At 45.7% G+C, this 21563-nt stretch overlaps 5 protein-coding genes across 9 annotated transcripts in view; 2 read left to right on the top strand and 3 right to left on the bottom strand.

Annotated features, from left to right (window-relative positions):
• The first annotated feature begins 6 nt into the window (after positions 1–6).
• Positions 7–4891, top strand: tmem151ba (transmembrane protein 151Ba). The gene is made up of 2 exons (XM_019857800.1): positions 7–520; positions 2465–4891. The coding sequence occupies exons 1-2, from the start codon at positions 74–76 to the stop codon at positions 3908–3910; spliced, it is 1893 nt and encodes a 630-aa protein (XP_019713359.1). The 5' UTR covers positions 7–73; the 3' UTR covers positions 3911–4891.
• A 371-nt stretch (positions 4892–5262) lies between these two features.
• On the bottom strand, positions 5263–9637 carry drc5 (dynein regulatory complex subunit 5). Its single transcript, XM_019857814.1, has 6 exons — positions 8862–9637; positions 8214–8779; positions 7623–8072; positions 6181–6558; positions 6023–6070; positions 5263–5660 (listed from the first exon to the last, which is right to left on the bottom strand). Exons 1-5 carry the CDS (start codon positions 9076–9078, stop codon positions 6032–6034), a joined length of 1650 nt encoding a protein of 549 aa, XP_019713373.1. The 5' UTR covers positions 9079–9637; the 3' UTR covers positions 5263–5660; positions 6023–6031.
• A 106-nt stretch (positions 9638–9743) lies between these two features.
• rnf8 (ring finger protein 8, E3 ubiquitin protein ligase) lies at positions 9744–14181 on the bottom strand. Of its 4 annotated transcripts, XM_019857802.1 has the most exons (13): positions 13962–14181; positions 13702–13830; positions 12983–13431; positions 12707–12914; positions 12029–12085; positions 11851–11940; positions 11673–11780; positions 11368–11579; positions 10669–10829; positions 10301–10447; positions 10186–10216; positions 10029–10068; positions 9744–9934 (listed from the first exon to the last, which is right to left on the bottom strand). In XM_019857802.1, the coding sequence occupies exons 1-13, from the start codon at positions 14082–14084 to the stop codon at positions 9929–9931; spliced, it is 1761 nt and encodes a 586-aa protein (XP_019713361.1). In that variant the 5' UTR covers positions 14085–14181; the 3' UTR covers positions 9744–9928. The 4 variants fall into 4 exon arrangements, with proteins under 4 accessions (XP_019713361.1, XP_019713362.1, XP_019713360.1 ...); XM_019857803.1 differs by lacking the exon at positions 10029–10068; XM_019857801.1 differs by having other exon boundaries at positions 9893–10068.
• Positions 14182–14562: 381 nt separating this feature from the next.
• Positions 14563–18055, top strand: aida (axin interactor, dorsalization associated). Of its 2 annotated transcripts, XM_019857811.1 has the most exons (11): positions 14563–14886; positions 15415–15481; positions 15547–15600; positions 15858–15912; positions 15997–16060; positions 16126–16226; positions 16384–16392; positions 16560–16682; positions 16791–16913; positions 17213–17330; positions 17571–18055. In XM_019857811.1, the coding sequence occupies exons 1-11, from the start codon at positions 14780–14782 to the stop codon at positions 17668–17670; spliced, it is 921 nt and encodes a 306-aa protein (XP_019713370.1). In that variant the 5' UTR covers positions 14563–14779; the 3' UTR covers positions 17671–18055. The 2 variants fall into 2 exon arrangements, with proteins under 2 accessions (XP_019713370.1, XP_019713371.1); XM_019857812.1 differs by lacking the exon at positions 16384–16392 and having other exon boundaries at positions 14564–14886.
• Positions 18056–19919: 1864 nt separating this feature from the next.
• The window catches only part of mia3 (MIA SH3 domain ER export factor 3), a 12374-nt gene continuing 10730 nt past the window's right edge, over positions 19920–21563 (bottom strand). The window contains exons 26-27 of the mRNA XM_019857813.1: positions 20858–21266; positions 19920–20666 (exon numbers count right to left, since the gene is read on the bottom strand). Coding sequence (XP_019713372.1) covers positions 20431–20666; positions 20858–21266 — 645 coding nt within the window. The 3' untranslated portion in view covers positions 19920–20430. The remainder of the gene's footprint in view (positions 20667–20857; positions 21267–21563) is intronic.

Raw genomic sequence — 21563 nt, 5'->3', positions numbered from 1 at the left:
GGGGGGTTCGCTTCCGCTGTGGCAGCTCCACCCCCACGAGGGGACGTATGATCCGTGCACGCGCATCGTTGTTATGAGGTGGCGCGGACATGTCAAACCACACGTGCCCGCCTTCTTTGTCCCCCCTTCATGGCCACAACCGGGAACGGGAAGCTGGCCCAACGGTCGCCTTTGTCGTTTCCGAGCGTCCCTTGAAGTGCTCTCGTCTCGGCGTCCAGACGTCTCGTCGCTCGGTCTCTCCCCCGCTACGGGTTTCGTCTTCCCTGCCCACCTGGAAGATGTTTCAGGTTCGCTTCGGGGTTCTCCTGGCTCGGCCGCTTTGTCGGATGGTTTTCCCGTTTGTTTAGGTTTTCGGCAACACCGCCCACACCTCTTTTGTCCCATCTCAAGTGGAGCTCCATGCCGGACTTCTTTTGTCATCATGTCCCCAGCATCGGCCGCAGCGGCCGGTGAAAGCAGCACCTGCACCGTCGCCCCCGAAGAGGAGCCGGAGCCGGAGCCGGGCAGCCCCAGACTTGAGGTGAGGAGCGAGGATCAGTCGCGTTCATTTGGATCCAAATGGGGCGGGAATTCAAGCCTCGAATTGGAATAATCAGATGCTCCTCGCAATCTGGTGAAAATAACCAGATTGTGCAGAACAAAGTGGTTTATTTTCAATTACTAGTGAAGTTGAGCATCATTGGTATCCAAAATAGGGTTCAGGTACGTCTTGCAGGTTCAAGAGTACGCTGAGCAACGTATCACAGTACACGAGTTCAAAAACCATTTCATTGAGGCATTCATAACATCGAAATGTCAATCTTAAGAGGATTTGTAAACCAGAAATACAAAAAACATGGAAAGAAAAGCATACGATACCGTTTTGTGCCACGTGATGATGTATTCTTACGTCCGTAATTGGAGTGATCATTCTGCTCCTCATAATCTGATCACAATAATCAGATTGTGGGGAACAAAGGGGTTTATTTTTGAAATAACTTTGTACAGTTCAATTGTATTTCACTTTGAAATACGATGCCTTCGATATTTAATCTCACTGACCTGTATTTACAAATGTATTTGACTGTGCAGAGGATGTTGTATTCATCCAACGGCACAGTTTAACACAAACTGCATGTATGTGAATCCAATATGGAATGATGGCTGAAGTCAAACTTGTAACTCCAATTTATCCATTACACAAGAGGCTTTTTATATAACATAAGTGGTCTTATTATGTCAAGACAAAGTGTCCATGACTGCGAGAGCGGCACTTAAATCAAAGGCATGACAGCGATTGTCCACTATTGTAATGTTTCAAGGCGGGACATCATGTATCTTTTGCAGAAAATTCATGCAGTGTGCAGATGACACATTTCAAGCTAAATCACCCTTTTGTAAAGTAAATGTTCATTTGAGACCAAATTTTCCATCGGTGAGTCAATATTACCATACGGTGCTTTTTAGAAGTTCATTCAAAGTCAAATTAATTGTGATCAAGATGGAAGTGAGAAGCATTAGACGTCAACGTGTATAATTGATGCTCGCCTGTCTCTTGAAGTGCTGCTGACATGTTGGATTCCATACATCAATGCAGCGATGCTGACTGTTGTGTCCACTTCGATGCAGGGGGAGTACCACATGCGAAATAACCTCTTGTTAAAATTAGCCTTTTTTTTTTTTTTTTTAATCACAACCGCCTTATTTCTATTTCATTTCCATTCTGCCATTTGCTGTTGAATGAATACAGTAGTATAGCAATAATCCGGCCTTCCTGGTACTTTTGAATCCTTGCCAGGTTTGCATGGCAGCCTTCCCAAAAAAGCGTGACTAACTCATGATCCAGGCACGGGGCTCGCTCTTCCCTGAGGTGATGAAGGACGCCACCAGCTTTACGCTACACAGCCACTCTGCCGCCCCCCCCCCACTCCATCAACGGCTTGGCATCGAGTATGGACGTGAACTTGCATGCACATTGACTTCATAGAACATGCAAAGTCAGACAGACACGCATTGGGGATTTCTGCCTATCACGGGCTCGTCTCTGCTTTGCAATAAGCGCAGACTGTGACATGTGCGACCGCTCATGCATAAACTATGAAAAAGCACTTACGACACTGCATATTTGACTAAATATTTCATATGCACGCGTCTCTGATTTTGAGCCATTTTTAGCTTCCGAGAGATATTTTCTCCCAACTATGTCACAGCTACTCCTTTTTTTTTTTCTTTTAATTTTGCTTTGCGTTATCGTGGGTTTCTACATTTTTGCTGCTCGCTTCTGCGTTCAACTTCTTGGTTGCAGTTTTTTGTTTAAAGGGCGTTACCCTTACCACACCTGATGTTTTATTCTTACTTCTGCGGCGGACTTGACCAGAAACCTTGAGTGAAACGTGCAACTTGACGGTTCTTGCCTGCGAAATTGTGTGACCAAATCCACGCAGATTGCCATCGACTGACCGTGGTCGTCTCCTCCTGTGTGCAGCTGCGGCCTCGGAAACAGTCCCTGCTGAAGTCCTTGTGTCAGAAGACGCACTGGAAATGTCTGCTGCTCTCCCTGCTCATGTACGGCTGCGTGGGAGCCACGACCTGGTGCCAGGTGACCACCGTCACACGCCTCTCCTTCGACAGCGCCTACAAGGGGAAGTCCATGATGTACCACGATAGTCCCTGCTCCAACGGCTACATTTACATCCCCCTGGCCTTCCTGGTCATGCTCTACGTGGTCTACCTCGTGGAGTGCTGGCACTGTTACACCAGGAACGAGATGCAGTACAAAGTGGACGTGGACAATGTGGCCGAGCGAGTCGAGAGGATGAAGCAGGCCACGCCGTGCATCTGGTGGAAGGCCATCAGCTACCACTACGTGAGGAGGACGCGGCAGGTGACGCGATACCGCAACGGAGACGCCTACACCACCACTCAGGTCTACCACGAGAGGGTCAACACGCACGTGGCCGAAGCGGAGTTTGACTATGCGAACTGCGGGGTGAAGGACATCTCAAAGCACCTGCGAGGCCTGGAGCGCTTCGCGATCACCAAGCTGAGGTTCACCAAGTGCTTCAGCTTTGCCAACGTGGAGTCGGAGAACTCGTACTTGACGCAGCGGGCCAGGTTCTTCACAGAGAACGAGGGCCTGGACGACTACATGGAGGCCCGCGAGGGGATGCACCTGAAGAATGTGGACTTTAAGGAACACATGATTGCCTTCACCGATCCGCGACACCTTCCCTGGTACGCGTCGCATTCCGCTTTCTGGACCGCGGCGGCTTTGACTCTCTCCTGGCCTTTACGGGTGCTGACGGAATTCCGAACCGCCTGCGTCCACTACCACGTGGAGAAGCTTTTCGGCTTCGACTACGTGCCGCTGACGCCTTCCGAGGAGCGTCCTTATTGCAGGCACGTCCCGCGGGTCAACACGGTGGACAGCACGGAGCTGGAGTGGCACATCCGCTCCAACCAGCAACTAGTGCCCAGCTACTCCGAGGCGGTTCTCATGGACCTGGCCCAGCTCTCGAGCAGTTGCCAGAACTACTCTGTTTGTCATCGCTACGGCAGCTACAGGCAGAATTGCCAGCGCTGCCACCGCGCCATCAGCAGCTCCTCCATCTTTTCTCGCAGCGCCCTGAGCATCTGCAACACGGCGAGCCCGCGCCTGCCCTTCAGCGCCAGTCGCTTCTCGCTGGGGCGTCTGTACGGCTCCAGGCGCAGCTGCCTGTGGAGGAGCAGCGGGAGTCTGAACGAGCCCCCGAGCCGACCCACGGAAAGCACGCGCTGCCTGTCGGGCCAGCAGAGCGGCGAGGAGAGCCCTCCGGCATACCAGGATGCTCTCTACTTTCCCGTGCTTATCGTGCACAACAACGAAGGCTGCCTCAATCACAACCATCGCTCCCTGCACAGAAACGGCTCTTGCGTGGAGACCTCATTATGACCCTCGGACAACAGAATTTTTTTTGTGTAGCACACAACCCTGGTTGCGAATCACTTAATAGGCATGTTTCAACTTATCTTGTCACGCACATGTTAAAACAAAGTTGACATGAAAACGTATGAATTAATTCTGTAACGTCCTTCGTCGGCGTTCCGCTGCATCACAGCGAACTGAGATTTCGGAGAAAAATCGGAAACAAATGTAACGCCAGAACGACATCAAAACGGTTTCCTCATGCCTGATAGCGAAGCTGAAATAACCCATTAGCAGAAATGGCTCGGCTGCGATGACATTACACTTCCTGGCTTGGTAAATATAGCAACACGGATTATTAATAATTCAGCAGAAGAGCGCCAAAGGACACAAGCACTACACTCATTTTTTTCAAGGCTTTCACACTCGCTGTAAATGTTGTATAAATGCCAATTAGACACCATTAAAAGCTTGTCATGTCAGAACTCTGTCAAACTAGTTACATGTTGACTTTTAATACGTGGCAATACTGTATTATTATTTTTGAATTATTATTCAGCCTACCTCTTTAAGTGCCTAGCAATTGAACTATTACCAACAAAACATCTTCCCCTCTTTCCTCCAAATCAAGTTTACACTTGGGTGTGTCTGTGTGCATGTCCTCTTTTTATTGTTTCAACTACAATGAACATTTTTTTTTCTGCCTTCCTGATGGTGAAATGGAGCTGCGGCAAAGCTGGATGCTGTGGCAGCTGCTGATGCATATCAGAGAGACGGGCAGAGAGCTGGCTCTCAAAGACGCTGAAAATAGGCTTTGGGGGGGCTGCACTCGCTACTGATATTGTCACATGTAATAATACGAGAAGATGGCTCGAAAGAACTGAGGGCTCCGATGCCGATGTCAGGCCGAGGGAATGTTCATGAAAATCGGGAGTGCCGCAACTTTTCAAACGGATATGAAGGAAGACATCGCTCTCAGGGTGAAGATGAGGTTGAATGAGATCGAGCCGTTAAGTCCGTGAAAAGCAACAGATGAGTATCCACGTGACCAAGGACATGCAGTTATTAGCAAACTTTTTTTTTTAATAGAACACCCTGTATATACCATAACGTGATTTCATGTGTAGATTGAAACTGTGTGGGGAATGAAAAAGCTGCATTATTTGCAAAAGTGGCTATTGGGTTATTCAAGGTATGTTTAAAGTTAAGATTTTTTTTTTATTCGCATTACATAATAGCCCATTCATGATTTCTGAATTGATTTTAAGGTAATAGCATGTAGTAGTAAAAGCAGTGAGAGGGTGTGAACAAGTAGTCACATCTACTGATTGTTTCCTTGCTTGATTTTATATTGTGATATATTTATTTTTTTTCCCCAGCTCGAACCGTTTACACTCTCCTCAGATGACTTTCAAAAACATGTTGGGGTGTGTTTGTGTCCTCCAGAAAGGACGAGAGTTTCGCCATGCGTACGTTTCCAAGAATCAGCGTAAGGATATTTCAGCCAACGATATGCTTGCATTTTTATACGTAAAGACGCCATAGCCAAGTTGTGCTTCAAACTGTAATAAGCTACAGGTATACCAAACTATCTACTGGAATAGAACGGCTCCATAAAAGACTGGAAAATGATATTATGACTGTTCGTAAACGCACTGAACCCTTTACCATGTAATGACTCCATTTGATTGTTTGTTTTTTTTTTTGTCAAGTGTTCAGGGCAGTTTGTCTTTTTTATTGAATGCTGGACTCTTGTCTGGAGACTGTCAGGCTTACTCTGCATAAAACAAGAGGGGGGGGGGGGGCGGACAACCGGACTAAAATAAAGGCATCGCTTACAAGAGGCTGGCTGGCAATGTTTTTTTAAGATCGTGAAACACTGCCACAACTGTTCAATCATGTTTTAGTTGTCCAGTGAAAGTATTAAGCAAAGTGTCTCCTTCTGAAGACGGTCGAAATTACTCTTGTGACTTGACCCGTCTAGACTTGGCTTTCAAGCAAACATTGGTGGGCTATGCACCCGTTAAGGACGTTTATTTAGATAGTGTTTTGGACACTTGGATTTACTTGGTTGGCCAATTATGTGTGATATGATGCATCAAAGTATTCAATAAAAAGAAATGAGGTAAGTAGATCTACCTAAAGACATCAGGTGCTGCTGGTGGAAGCGCGCGCCTCAGAGGGTGCCTGTTGGTGCAAAAAATAGAAACGGCATTTTTGCTCAGTTGCAAGTATAAAGCACGTCAAGAGATTTTAAGAGAATAAAAGAGGCTTTACGTGGCCGACATCTACTGTACCTTGTCATCTTGTTCTTGTCCCTCGTCATCTTGTTCTTGTACCTCGTCATCTTGTTCTTGTACCTCGTTGTCTTCTGGTTGGACCTCATCGTCTTGGGGTTGACCTTCCCCATCTTGTGATTCTCCCTCGTCGTCTTGTGCTTCCTCCTCATCGGCTTGTTCTTGCTCTAAGTGCTCGTCGGCGCAAACCGCCTGGTTGATGACGGAGGCGCTCCCGTTGGCGCGAACCACCCGGCGGGTGAGGGACGCGCTCTTATTGGCGCGAACCACCTGGTTGATGATGGACGCGCTCTGCTCGTCGATATCTGTCAGACGGACGTCGCATTCTGTTAAGCAGCTGTTTTGAGCAATGGCCTCCTCCAGTGCTTTGCCTCCATCCTGATCGCATACAGACAAGGGAAACAAATGCGGTGTGATTCGGGGAAAGTGTTGCTCATCCTGAAGCGGGGGTTCTCAAACTTTTAACACCAAGTACCACATACAAAGTAAAATTGACGTAAATACTTAAATCTACTGAAAAACTCCCTAAATGTGATCTAGAACGTCTCAAATATAAATAGAGTACAATTAAAAAATGCTCTTAAAGGGGAAGTCAACTCAGAATTTTTCTTTATAATAATAATAATATCGATACACCCCCACAGTGTTCCGATTAAAAATGTATTTGTGGAAAATGAATTATGCGCAAAATCCACTTGCTTTTATCCAAATCGGGCGGTGGCCATTTTGCCACTTGTGGCCGACTGAAAATGACATCACAGTTGCTCAGGGCTCAGGTAACGAACAATCCCGGCGCTCTGCTCGTCGATATCTGTCAGACGGACGTCGCATTCTGTTAAGCAGCTGTTTTGAGCAATGGCCTCCTCCAGTGCTTTGCCTCCATCCTGATCGCATACAGACAAGGGAAACAAATGCGGTGTGATTCGGGGAAAGTGTTGCTCATCCTGAAGCGGGGGTTCTCAAACTTTTAACACCAAGTACCACATACAAAGTAAAATTGACGTAAATACTTAAATCTACTGAAAAACTCCCTAAATGTGATCTAGAACGTCTCAAATATAAATAGAGTACAATTAAAAAATGCTCTTAAAGGGGAAGTCAACTCAGAATTTTTCTTTATAATAATAATAATATCGATACACCCCCACAGTGTTCCGATTAAAAATGTATTTGTGGAAAATGAATTATGCGCAAAATCCACTTGCTTTTATCCAAATCGGGCGGTGGCCATTTTGCCACTTGTGGCCGACTGAAAATGACATCACAGTTGCTCAGGGCTCAGGTAACGAACAATCCCGGCTCACCTGTTTTCTGAGTTTGGTCATGTGACGTTTTGGAAGTTGAGCCGGGACCGGCCGGTATCCGAATATGACGGCTGTTTTGATGGCGTGCCCGTCACGATGGCCATCTTTGAAATATCTTAAGACATGAAACACACTCACCACGCCCAGTTTGTTGCAGGAGAGGTTAATGGTCTTGAGCGTTTGATTTTTAGCCAGCGCTTCTGAGAGCAAAATGGCAGTGGGCCCAGTCAAGAGGTTGGCTCCCAAGTGCAGATGGAGCAGGGTGCTGTTGTTCAGCAAGGCCTTGGCGGTTGCTTGCCCGCCCTCGTCGGTCACGCGGTTGATTCTGAGGTTGAGGGACAAAAGCGTGCAGTTATTGAACAAGGCTTCGGCAATGGCGCTGGCTCCCACGTCTCGAATAATGTTGTCGCTCAAGTTGAGGATCTCCAGTTTGCTGCTGTTGAGCAGCTTGCCGACAGCCTTGGCCCCCTTATCTCCGATCACATTGTGGGAAAGGTTGAGCTCTCTCAGGGAGGGGTGGTCCACTAGGTGTTTAGCCAGCAACTTGCACTTTTGATCATCAATGTGACTTTCGTAGAGTCGTACGACCTGTAGGAATGAGAAGCAGATTAGGCGGTGTTTCAAATGACTAACAGGGGTTATTAAATGCATTCATCAGAAAAAAAATAAACCTGAAAATTCTGTTTTTCTCTGTACTTGTGTATGCAACTCCAGTTCTAATCACTGTACCTTCAAGGTTTTGCAGGATTCAAGCGCCATGGCGAGAGTCTCGCAGTCTCGTTCGGCCATCTCAAACATCTTCCATTCAAAGTTCATCCCACACTGCTTGACCCAGTAGGTCAAGTGCAACTCCTCCAGGCAGCTCAGCTGATTCAGGAGAGTGCGGAAGTCAAAGTGTTCCATGTGAGCTGCGTCCGAGTCAGTTTCGCTCAGCCAGTCGACGGCGTCGCCCTTTCCAATCTTGGCCTCCTTGATGGGCGGCAACATCTGGGAGATGTCCAGCCTCCTTACGTAAGCCTCGCACAGTGGGATCTCCTCACTGACGATCCTAAGTGGGGTTGTCTCTGGGATGAAATGCTCAATAATATTTTCCAGGTGCCTCTCAAAAAACATTCGCTTCCAGCTGTGGTTGTAGTGAGACACGTCACAAATTTCCCACCGTTGCTCACAGCAGCGGCGCCAGTAGACGCCATCATCGACCAAGTTGGCGGTCACAGGAAGGGGTAGAGAGGGCGACAGTCTTTCCTGCACAAAGTCTCTCTGGCTGGGTATAAGCTCCTCATAGATGGGGGTGCCTGTCACAGATAGCGCTTGAAGTTGATGACTCTAAAATCTTGTGATATGATATGAAGGTTTCAAGTAAAAAGAATGACATACCCTCAAAGTTTCTCACAATGCATTCGAGGCAGAGGGTTGATAAAAAGGGCACAAGGCCCAAGGACCAGTTTGGATTTTCGGCAATGATTCTCCTTAATCTCCTGCTGTCCACAGCCAGCATGGTTGGGCCTCCAGTGAGCCTCGACATGATTGCAGGGGGTTTGTGGGGGACTACAAAAGAAAAGGTAAATATTATCATGCACTTTGTGAATGTCATTGTAAATCACAACTTTTATTTTAAAGCTAGTCGGTCAGTGTTATCCATGGTACCAGAATGTTTACGTACTTAGGCTAAAATATGACACAAACGTTTCTGAACACACAATGTTTAAATGACGTGAATTATCTTGATCTCAAGTCTAATTTATGAAGGCGAAAATAAATGTCAACAAAATACTACCAAGAATTTTGCACCGTTAAAATGCGACAAAAGTCAAGCAACAAGTATTCACGCACACACACACAAGAAGTAACAAATTTGTCTGAAAGAACACACTGAATGAGTCATCTTGCTAATATTAAGTCGTCATGCTAATACACACTTTGTACGAAAGTCAAGTCGACCTTCGCTAACTGTGACAAGGCACGTGTAAACTCTTCTGCCGGTTTAATGGGGCAAGACTCACGGTAATATACTTTGTCCCACACTGTTGGTAAAATTAAATTCGTATTCAATCTGAAGTCACATACCAGGGGTCTCGGTGAGCCACGCGTTACCGTAGTAACCGAACGCTCTTCAAAGGATTAACAAAATGCTGCCACCCGCAGGACATTTGGGGAAACGCAATGGCTGAGCACCAGGAGACAACTAGTTAAGCAATAAATTGGCAGCAAGAAATGGACGAAGGGCCAGTCAATTAAAGAAAAAAAACACGGAAACGTTTTTTATTGATTTAGTTGGAAAACATTTTTTAGAAACACAGCTCTTAACATGAAATGCATCAACAATAGGAATAACTATTACGAAACAGGAATCCGAACAAGTCCAGTTGCAGGTGTCCACAGAGCTGAGGCTGTTGTTATGGACACCGGCTGTTAATCGCTGTTCTCATCACGATAGATGGTCCTCAAACCTGCGAAGCATACCAGAAAAAAAGATTTGTTCATTGGAGTTGAGGTTCTAAGACTAGGATGATGTTAATACAAGTTACAAAATGTCAAATTCACCCGTGTAGTACAACGACAAAGTGTGTACTGCCCATCAACTCTGATGACAGAAGTAAAGATTAATGTGTGCCTTGAAGGTGAGTCCATTCATTTCGACACTCAACATCTGATTTGGGGATGTACAATTCATTCTCTCTCTTATCATTTGTCAACTCACCTTAGCCATAAGAGCATCCGGAAAAGTGTCACTAGATCGTGAGATTGATACACAACATTAAAAAAAAAATACTAATACAACCAATTCCCCATTAAGTCTCCACCATTTCACTCACTGTAACGGAAACCGCTGCGAAGCGATCTGGAGGCCCATTGGGAGCTGTTTGGAGTATCTTCAGAAGAGCTGCTATCGCTGTCACTTTCACAACTGCTACTTCTGCTGCTGATGGTGGTGCTGCTCTCATCCTGGATTTCAAACACATCTGCAAAATAGAAAGAATAAAAAAAAAAAAAGCCAACATTTTTCAAATGGTTTCACAAGAACTTTCCCAAAATACTGACAAATGAGCCAAGTTCCTTATTTGTTGCTGTGGATTGAAATTTGGATGTAAAAGATGATACAGGTGCACTGCCAGCATGGTATTTTTTTTTCTTTTTGCGTCAAACAAAATGTCCATCACATTCTAACTAACTTCAAACTCACGATGAGAGGAAGTGCTGTTATGAGGACTGGAGGTCCAATCGGTCCTGTCGTGGGTCTCCATAGAGTTGTGAGAGCTGCCGCCATCGCTAGTGCTATCGCTGCTGCTGCTGCTCCCCTCATCTTGTATCACAATCACATGTTCAGGGCCAGCTGCTGGCGAACTAACAGGAAAAGAAAAAAAAATGCTCATGAACCGTACAGAGAATTACTGTGTGACCTGGGGCACATTCACATGTTGACACTGATATGCTGACATTACATTTCAAAAACAAAAAAAGGCATTTTTGTTTCCACAAAGTCCACATCCAACATGCTGGGCAACGTTAAAGGTCTTGCCGTCATTCATACATTCTGTCTCACGTAAACTGCTTCCTGAATCGAGTTGTAATGTTTTCTCAATGCGCAACGTTTCGATGTCACGTGGGTGCATGGGGAGGTTTTGTGACGCTTCGATCTACTCAGAATTACCCTCGACTTATTTTTGGTCGAAAAAGACCATCGTAGTAATGTGCACGACTGTCATGACGACCGCGAAAAAAGACCCAGTGTATTTTTAATTACTGTCAGAATTTATTATCACTAGTGTCATTGTCATCCCAACAGGCTGATGAAAGGATGTAAAAATGTCACTCCCTTCGAGCAGAGCATAACGCTTATGTTGAGGTTTAGGGGCCTCCGTCTTGGACCGATTTAACGCACATCTCTCCTTTCCGCTCAGAGATGAGCGACTGCCGCCTGGCCTTCATATCCAAACTGAGGTTCTCCACCATGCTGTCGATGCAGTTGTCCAGTGCAAGACATCGCGTCTGGGACTTGATGGCCTGTCGGCAGATGGGGCACTCCTCTTTCTTTTTGCGCCACTCCTTGATGCAATGGCAACAGAAGCTATGACCACAGTTCAGGATGACAGCCTGAAGACACCAAAGGAGAAAAAAGCGCATCCTTTTGGTTTGGTATCGGTTGACACGTGAGTCAAAACGTGAGCAGACTGGACTGACTCGCACCTCAATGAACAGCTCAGAGCAGATAATGCACTGAAGCTCGTTTTCCAGAACCTCTGTCACTTGTGTGACAACTTCCTCCTTCTGGGCCCTCGCCTTTTCCTTTTCCTCCTGGGAACAGAAATGGCATGAGGCCCTACAAATGCGGCGCACGAATGAGATTCCCGGTGTCGCAACCCACCTTAGTCACTTCGAGCTCTTTGTTTTTGGCCAACAGAATCTCCTCGAACCTTGTCCGAGAAAGTGCAAGTTCATCCATTACTTTTCTCTGCTAATGGGTGTTGAGAACAAATTGAGCAATGAGTAGGAAAATCTTACATCGAATGTATTTCTCATTTGCGTATCGTGTGCGATTTTACCTCTTGCAAGGCATCTTCCAACTGTTTTTCCATCAGCTCCTTCTGCTGCTGTGTTTTCTAAGCATTTGGATCCAGAAGAGGGAATAAAACAACTGGTTAAACATTGGATGCTAACTCAATTTCTACATGGCTGACAGAAAGAGATTTTGGTCTCTTCATAAACACATTCGGTAAACCCCGGTGGAACGAAAAAAGACGCAGTGGACAAGACGGCTATTGTCGTAGAAAAATATATATTTGGACATAAAAAAATGAAAACACACAGATTACCGACGAGAGCGTGTCCATCCGACCTCGAGCGTCGTGTCGTCTGTACTAGTTTAGCTGTTGTCTCGGATAGGCTAGCTTAGCTGTTCTCGTAGATCAAAGCTCTTTGATCTGTAACGTCGGCGCTGATTGGTTGAAGCCAAAAGACGTGCGTATGCGTACATGTTCGCGCTGACGCACGCACAGCAGAGAGCAGCGGACTATCGACTGCTGAGGCGCGCTTCGCTCGAGTGGCGTCACTACACATCTTTTTCTCTTAAATTCCATTCATGATAAAAAGTACTATTAAACATCCCGATGCTAGACTAGAAGAACTTCATTATTATTCACTTTTAATCCAGACCAAATAAATAAACAAATCAGGTCACGGTGTAGCAAAATTTTGTTGACTTTCTTTGAGCATGTTCTCACCTCCTGTTGCCTCTTAGCTTGACTGAAGGACCTCTCAAACATCTCCATTTTCTGCATCTTGCTTCGTAGGGTCTTCAGCTGCCACTGTAGCTGGTTGATCTGCTCCTCCCTGAACGGGTCGCCCAATTGGGGTTCACCTTCCAGCGAGGCGACCTGCCTCTGCGTGTTGTCCACCTGCTCCCTGAGCATCAAAATGTTGTGGCTGTACCTGCAATAATAAGAATAAGAAAACCTTTAGATATTTATAGCAAACAGAGCGTGTGCGTCGTCACGTACATCTTCAAGTTGTCCAGGTCGCAGGGGACATCTAAGCCACTGCAGTCCCGGTCCGCCTCTTCCACATATAGCTTGGGAGTGGCCTCCTCCAACTGAGGGCAACTGCAGCGCTGGTAGCGCCTGCCTTGTGGCAGAGGGCATGGCCGTGCCAACGACTTGTCCGGATATGAGCAGCGGTACAATTTGGCCTTTGAGGTTGATGGCTCCACTTCTTCTTCAGTGAGTTTTCTCTTGTATTTCTTAGGTATGTTCACCACTTTTGCGGGCTCTTTCTGTCTGTTTGCCAAGTGGTGCTGAATTTCTCTGAAGGGTCGCTGCACAAGGATGTAGTCAAACTCTACTTTGGACCCCATGACAGGAACGCCAAGATGTATAGAATCGCCAAGCTGAAGCAGGTGGGCTTCTTGAGTGGGTATGCGGATCCCATTCACCCACACACCATTCAGACTCTTGACAGTGATCACAAAATGAAAGAAAACATACTTCATACATCGCAAACATTGTGGCTTTCTGGGCCTACAGATATGTACAAACGCTAAAAATGGAACCTCAAGCCACACGCTATGCTACGGTATGGTAATGAATTAGCTGGATTTACCACAGCGACTCTGATATCCCTTTTGCAAACCTGCATCATGTATGTGATTCCACGTTCCATGTTGTACATCTAATTACACCACTAGGCCTCTAATTGACATCTCAGTCCCACGACTGCGTACCTCCTTGTCTGTCACTGTCCAGTGTCCATCCTCTCTTTGAGAAAATGTGCAGTGCAGCCTAGAAATCATTAAAGGGTAACTTGAAGACAAGAGTTGGTAGGTCACGTCAAAACCACGGCCAATAGAAACCTAAACACAAGAAAGGTACGAGTCAGTGCCTCGGTATTTTTTGTCAGTCTTTGTGGCTACATACTAGCACCTGTGGCTTCACTACAGGTTATTTTATTAGCTAGCTAACGACGCTAGCAAAGTGTTCGTACCTCTGTGTTTTCTACCAAGCGAAGCCAGTCTGAATTCCTCCCGACTCTCATCAAACAAATAATTTCTGAGTCCAAAATGTCATCCTCATCATCCGCAGAGGAGTCCGTCGTGACTTTAGCCATCTTTATCTCATGTCGTACCTCAACGATGTTGCTTACTTGCAGCGTGTCCGTCCCGTAGCTGACGTACTAATGATGTCACAGCTGCGTAGAGTTACGATTTACAATACCGGAAATGGTCTGGGATATTTTCAAAACAAAGCACCTCAATCGGATATGCTGGAAATTACTCCAAGGTTTCGATATTGGAGGTTTCTAGGTTACGAACGACATAACGAACTTTCTCAACCTTTATGGTCACTACACGTCGCTGGCGCAGACGAACACATGTACAATATTTGCACAAATTGTGCACCGAGCTAGTTTCTTCTTACTGTTGGATTATATCTTTAGCCTAAAAGTGAGTTTCGTAGAAATGATTACAGTACGTCCTGTTTCTTGACAGTGTCTCCACCCGCCCCTAATCGGACAATACCGTGTTTCAAATCGGGCGCACCCTTAGCACGAGGCGGGACTTCCGGTGGCTTCTCCTCCTCGCGGATGGGACTCCAGGGTGCGCACAGAGCAGACAGAAAGGGTTTGGTCCGTTCCGGTTATGGGCAGCGTGTCAGTGGTCGCCGTGTGAGTCAGCGTGTCCCCGAACTGCTGGAGAGAGCCCCGCGGTGGAGGCGGCTCAAGCCCCGAAGAAGTCCCCCGTAGATGAAAGTTGTTCTCGGCTATGCTGCCCTGAGTCGGCCGCCGGTACCCGCCCTACCAACATGTCTGATGTCAACAAGACTCTGCAGAAATGGCACGCCAGTTTCAGAAAAGGCACGGACTTTGACTCGTGGGGACAATTAGTGGAGGCTATAGACGAGTACCAAATGTAAGTGTCCTGCCTCCAACATGCATGCATGCATACAGCCTTCCATCGGTTGGAGCCATTGGGGAGCTCTCACAAGTTGGCTCCCGAGCTGTCATTCAGACCTCGGGAGCATTTAAGTGAATCTTCCACACACATGACGTGATGTGGCATTTGTTGCGTGCGCGCGCGTGAGTATCTTACTGTCTTCCTTCCTCAGCGTGCATGTGTTGCTATGTGCAGAAATTCACCAACAATATTCCTCAGAGTATTGAGAAATATCAGCCACACCCTCTCATTGTTATGGGTGGGTTTCCTGTGGTTTGAGAGGAAATACTTGACAATAAAAAAGACCCATCCCTCAGGAAAACCGAAGTCAATCGTGATCATTTTTCTCCAGCTAAGTAAGCGTAAAATTACAAGAATACTGTAATAGTAAGGTTTCAGATTAGGACGCATTGCTCTCTGAACACCAGGGGGTGGAAATGTGCATCGAACATTCAATTTATTTTATCTGCTGATTTAAAAAAAATATTCTTGTTTAATCTCCAGTCTTGCGAGGCAACTGCAAAAAGAGGTGCAGTCATCAAACTCATCAGACTTCACAGAAGAGCAGAAGGTAGACATTTTTAGTGCGTTGTGTAAACAGGGATCATGTCTTTATCATGTTTTTTTGCATTTCAGAAAAATTTAGGGAAGATTGCAACATGCCTAGAGATGAGGAGTATCAGTTTGCAGGTTAGTGTGACATGTACCAATAACTCCAGAGGCCATATGCTAAAACTGATAAAACTATTTTAATAATAACACAGATTTTGTCCCAAATTACTTTCAGACAAGTTTAGGTCTGGGCTCTGACTGGGTCCTTCCAAACAATCTTCTTATGATTTGATTGATTTGTATGTGTGCTTTGGTTCATTTCATGCGGTAAAATGTGTAACTATGAGGGTACACAAACATTTGACGGCAGTCGTAATTCCGATTTGTGTGTTTAGAGCACGCAGTCAACAGAGGACTTCAAGTTGGAAGACTTGAAGAAACTGGAAAGCAGTGAGTCACTGACCGCCATTTGTTTGCAGTTCGGTGACGCTCATCATTTTCGACTGATGCACACAATGTCCTTTTTGTCCGTAGTCATTCAGAATTTATTGACGTACACTAAAGAATTTCCCTTCGATGTCCAACCAGTCCCCTTGAGGTAATAAGCATCTTTCGGTATGTTTTGTATGTACGCTAGTATTGACTCATGAACATCCTCATTAGAAAAATCCTCGCCCCCGGTGAAGAGGAGAACCTGGAGCTGGAGGAAGAAGATGCCGCCGCAGTCGCCGGCTCTACAGAAGCATTCCCCCCGAGAGCTCCCGGTACTTTTAAAACCAAAAGAAACACGGCGTCCCCTTTTGCCTGCCCGGTTGAAGTCACCGTGTCCCATTTGATGTGGCCGTCTGTGTTTTCTGTCCTGTCGGTGCTGTGCTGTGCATGACTTCACCTCTCATTCTTGCCTGCCTCCTTTCTTCCCAGCCTCACAAGGTAGGAAGGACCTTAGCATCAAAGTATAGTTATGCTGCCGTTATGCGCATGGCTTAGATTGGGGTAGCAAGATCTCCTGGGATCAACACAATGTGAAAAGTTGATTTATCTTGGTTGAACATTTTTATTTTTATTTTTTTAATCTGACATCATTGTCCCACCTGAAGGTACCTTGTTACCACGGTTACCCTCCGAGCCTGGAATGACGCTGCTGACGATACGAATAGAAAAAATTGGTCTGAAAGATGCCGGGCAATGCATCGACCCGTACATGACCATTAGCGTCAAAGGTACTAAAAACACACAACGACAGCACCTCTCTCATTCTTATCAGCGTTGGTGTGAATGATCCTTATCTTGGAAAATCCGGCACGCCATCTCTGTTTCTGCGCGTGTAGATTCAAATGGGGTGGACTTGAACCCGGTACAGGACACCCCCGTAGCCACCAAGAAGGAAGACCTCTGCATTCACTTCGGTATGGACGTGGAGATCCAAAGGCATCTGGAGAGACTACCTAAAGGTGACAGGAGAGCACAAGCATGGGCAAAATGTTACACAATCTACAAATGATGATAAATTAAAAAGCAAAAATTGATTGGGAGAAAAAAAATTGATTACCGTTAAATAAAAATGAATCATTTTTGTATTCCGTGATGTAGGTACAGCTCTATTTTGACTCAAAATGCCACTGCACTGAGCTTTCACGCGTTTTGCTTTGTCCTTAAAAACGATACATCTCGCCCCGATGTTTTCTGACCCGGGTGAGACACAATGCTTGAGGGACCAAGTTTTCAAACAATATAAACTTGTCATCTGCAGGGGCAGCTATTTTCTTTGAATTCAAGCACTACAAACCCAAGAAGAGGTTTACCAGCACAAAATGTTTTGCCTTTTTGGAAATGGACGAGATCAAGCCTGGACCCATTGTGATTGAGCTGTAAGTCCGTTTTGCACATGATTCCTTTGTTATTTAGCGAGGGTTGCCTTTTTGACAACATGTTCTTGATCAACTACTATTTTTCCAAAAATAAATTGAATAGGATAGTCGAATCTTTTTGCGGATCTCCAAGCAACATCTCGCTGACCCCAGTTTGAGAGCCACGGATGTAGATTCTGAAATCAACCTAACAAATTTTGCAGACTCGAACCGAACTCCCATCATTTTGTTTTTTTCCAGGTACAAGAAGCCCACCGACTTCAAGAGGAAGAAACTTCAGCTTCTCACCAAGAAACCACTTTATCTTCACCTTCATCAAACCTTGCACAAGGACAGCTAAGATGCCCACAAGGCACCCAATTACACACAATACACCACTACTAAATGATAGTTTTGTTTTGGGTTTTTTTCCATGTCTATATTAACAGAGTAAAGGGAACACAAATGGGAGGTTGTGTCAATATGAGGTGCTCAACTATCTCTGTTTGCACTGTCGGACCTTGAAACAGACGTGTGCAAAACACGCTGCCAAAAAAAGCTGACGTTATGTGTAGCAAACATTAAACTGGGCTGCTTGCAGAATCATTTCCATGTTAGACATGAGCAACATCTTCAACTGAGTCCACAGGGAGACTTTTTGGTGCTGGTTATCATCATTTCAGATCATGTTCGTTGTCGTTCAGTTTAAAATTGAAAGTAAATAAAATAATATAAGTGGAATTTGGGCATGCGGAATTTCTGTTCTTTTCACCAACTCTTAAATGAATCTCATCCATACAAATAAGATCTGCCCCGTCGCCAAATTGTGTATTAATAGATTTACTAACAGCAGCAATACGCCACATGCAAATTATTGCACAAATTAAAAAAAAAAGAAAAAAAAAGTAGTTACAATTTCTATGTATATGAACTAATGCTTTTTTTGCGTAAGCTTCACCAAATAGTCATATCGCAAAGTCAAATACAACATTGTTTATCAAATATTTTCACCGCAGCCATTTAGGAATTGCAGCCATTTTATGCCGCCGTTTTTCCAAAAGTGTTTTGGACAATTGCCCGACCGAAGAAGAACACAACAAATATTTCAGAGTTGATTATCAGGTATTGAGTTTGACATTTGGCAGCCGTTTGACTCGAGCGACCCGGCTGAACCGAATAGATCGATTCTCCATTGAGTGAAACGTTTGCTGTCCCCTTCTGAGACAACATGGGTCTTTTCATGACATTTGCGTTACAAGTGGTGCCGTTATTAATTCGCTCGGGGGGGGGGGTCTTTGACCTTTTATCTTGTGCATGTGAGTTGGCATTTGGAGAGTAATAATAATAACGTATTTGTGTTGGCCTTTGTCGCAAAGCTTAATTTGAATGTCACGCATGTGCACAAAATATGTCTCTGCCTCAAGATCACGTTCTGCTACGGCGAGCGCGAGGCGGGCGCAAGGGATTGCGATGACGTGCGCAAGTTACCGGGGATCTGGACGTTTTCTTTTGTTCGAAAAAGGATCGATGTCACCTTCCTATGATGGTCTTCATTCATTTTGATTGCAATACTTGATTTTGAGACTTTATTTTTGTAAAGATCCGGGATTGTAAATGACCTGTAAGATACACTAACTGATGACGCTGCGGTAACTGTATGTGTGAAAGACAGAGTGGTTATGTATGGCTGGACTGATAAGACTGGCGGAAGAATTTGATCAAAACATTCATTTCTAATAAACTGAAGGGGGAAAAGATGCAGTTTAGTGAATGACTTTGCATTGTGTCATTTGAATACACCTGACAATATGACGTACGGTTGTTCAACATGTTGAGAACACAATAACATCAGAACGCACAATGGAAATTGAAACCTTTAAGCCTCAGAAGTCTGGATTCAGAATTCATACGCAAGATAAAATAGAAAATGTCCAATCAGAGGTTGATTCAACTTCTGTGGAAATGCTTCAATTGAAAAATGACTCAGTAGGATGTGTGGCCTTCACATACCTGTTATGTCGTCCGGACGTGCTCCTTATGAGCTGGATGTTCTCCCAAACTTGGTTCACGCCCTCTGGGAACTCCAGGATAATCTGTGGCACGATGTGGCGGCAGTAGATGGAATCAAACGGCCCAGGTCTGATCAGGTGGATTCAGGTCAGGGGAACGGGCAGGCCGGTTTGTAGCAACCACCCTGCCAAGTAAATTCAAATTTGTTAATACATGATACATTCGACAAGTGCTGAAAACAGGCAATGACTGAGAAATAGAGTGCTCAGTTCATTTTCATACCTACAGCCCAAGAATGAGTCTTCCCTTTAAATACAACGCCGGTGTGACCACTTTAGAGCGCCTCGTTGCTTCCTGGGAGTGTGCGCACATGGAGAAAAAGCATTTGCATTGTAAATTATCAGAGAGAAATCTTGCTGGTAGTTTTTCATTACCGGGCTTGCTTTTGGTAATTTCTTGACATCTTTTATTTTTCTTCAATCACATTCTATCTGATTTGAGTACCCTCAGTGACAGCTAAAATGTTTGGTTTCCCTAAAGGGAAGAAAGCATGTAAAAGTTACTTGTACGCAAACTGTACTTGGATAATGTCAGACCAAATGATTTTGCATTCTTTATTATTGAAAGGATTCTACCAACATAGTAAAATAAGTTATACATCTGGCCATCAAATGACACATTTCCTTTACAGTCAGCTCCAAAGGAAACTTTTGAGAAAATGTTTGATGCTGAAATGCTAGAAGCTAAACCTTTCTATCCCCGCCTTTTAAAAAATAATTTCCACAGGAAATGACATTTAAGAACCTTTAAAAAAGCAATTGCTATATTTTCAAACACAAATCCTTTGACATACAGTGAATTATTGCACAATAAGATGTTCCAAAAAAAAAAAAAAAAGTGGCAACCCTTTCAGCTCTTGAGTATGTGGATTTTTCCACGCAATCACTGATAATGCTTAAATTTAAGGACCATGTTTTAAAATAGCATTTAAGTTTTTATTTCATGGCTGAGATATGAAAGTCATGGTATATATATATATATAGGACTTTAACATGACATGTTCGTGGGGAGTGTTCAAGTCCATTGCCACAGTTGGTGGCGTTTTTCTTTTTTAAGGCTCGACCATATCTGGCCTCGCTGAGTCCTGAGACGCCTCCCGCTTTGGGGGTGGACCTCCTGCCGAGGTGCGAGGAGCGCCGGCTGGAGGCTGACCAAAGGCTTCGCTGTGACCAGGATGTGGCGGGACAACAGGAGGCATGTTCGCCGGGAGGCCGCTGTGCTCGCGCGGGCCTGGGAAGCGCATGTCAGGAGGGAATGGTGGGCGCGGTCCCAAAAGCCCACGAGGACCTGCAAAGGAGGTGGTACAACAATCAGAGACTAAAACAGTATGTTCAATTAGTTCAAGTCTTGTGTTGTACTTGGTTCGGGAAAAAAAAAACAAAAAACTATGGCTGGAGTTACACTGCGGGTCTAGCGTGCTTAATTGTTTGCCTGTGTACGAGGATCCAACCAATGAGACTAGAACGGGCAGAACATACCATGTGGCATCGGCCCAAAATGATGAGGTGGACGGAACGGCGGTGGCGGTGGAAACAGAGGATCGATGATGTGGCCTGGGCCGGGCCTGGGGTGGATTGAGTGTCCATTGGCAGGGCGGGGGCCAAAGTCTCCTACCATCGGCCCAGGCAGAGGCATACCCGGGTGCCCGTTGGAGGGGAGCGGAGGCCCAGGAGGAGGAAGAGGCACATTCGGAGGAGGACCATGGGGTCCGGCCGCTGGATGGTAGAGGGGTGGTCTCGGAGGTCTGTAGGGACCACCGGGTGGCAAGCGGCCGTGAGGTCCGGGAGGGAAGAGTGGATCATGGAGTCCAGGACCAGGTGGTGGCGGTCCTTGACCGATGGGGCCAGGAGAGTCCCTGATAGGTGATGCTAGGAAGGATCCGGGACCCTGAGACGGAGAACGAGTGTGCTGATGTTGATCATGAAATGCCTCCTTTAACAGCGTCTGAGACCACCACTTCAGAATACAGTCATCCCAATAAAAAGCCACAAGCCAGGTCACTTATAACCCTCCAACCCACAAACATGATAATTAGGACAGAAATGAGCACCGCCGTCAATAAACTGCTGCTTGTTGCGGTTGTGTTCTAACCACTCAAAATACAACATGCAGTCAGGTCCGTTAAGCAAACTCCAGGTGAGATTCGACGAGGGGGGGGGGGGGGGGGAGGGGGGGGGGGGGCGA

Source organism: Hippocampus comes, unplaced genomic scaffold (assembly GCF_001891065.2).
Source record: "Hippocampus comes isolate QL1 unplaced genomic scaffold, H_comes_QL1_v1.1 scaffold154, whole genome shotgun sequence".
Lineage (NCBI taxonomy): Eukaryota > Metazoa > Chordata > Actinopteri > Syngnathiformes > Syngnathidae > Hippocampus > Hippocampus comes.
Note: the sequence above shows the minus strand (reverse complement) of the source record. Positions and strands in the feature narration are given on the sequence as shown.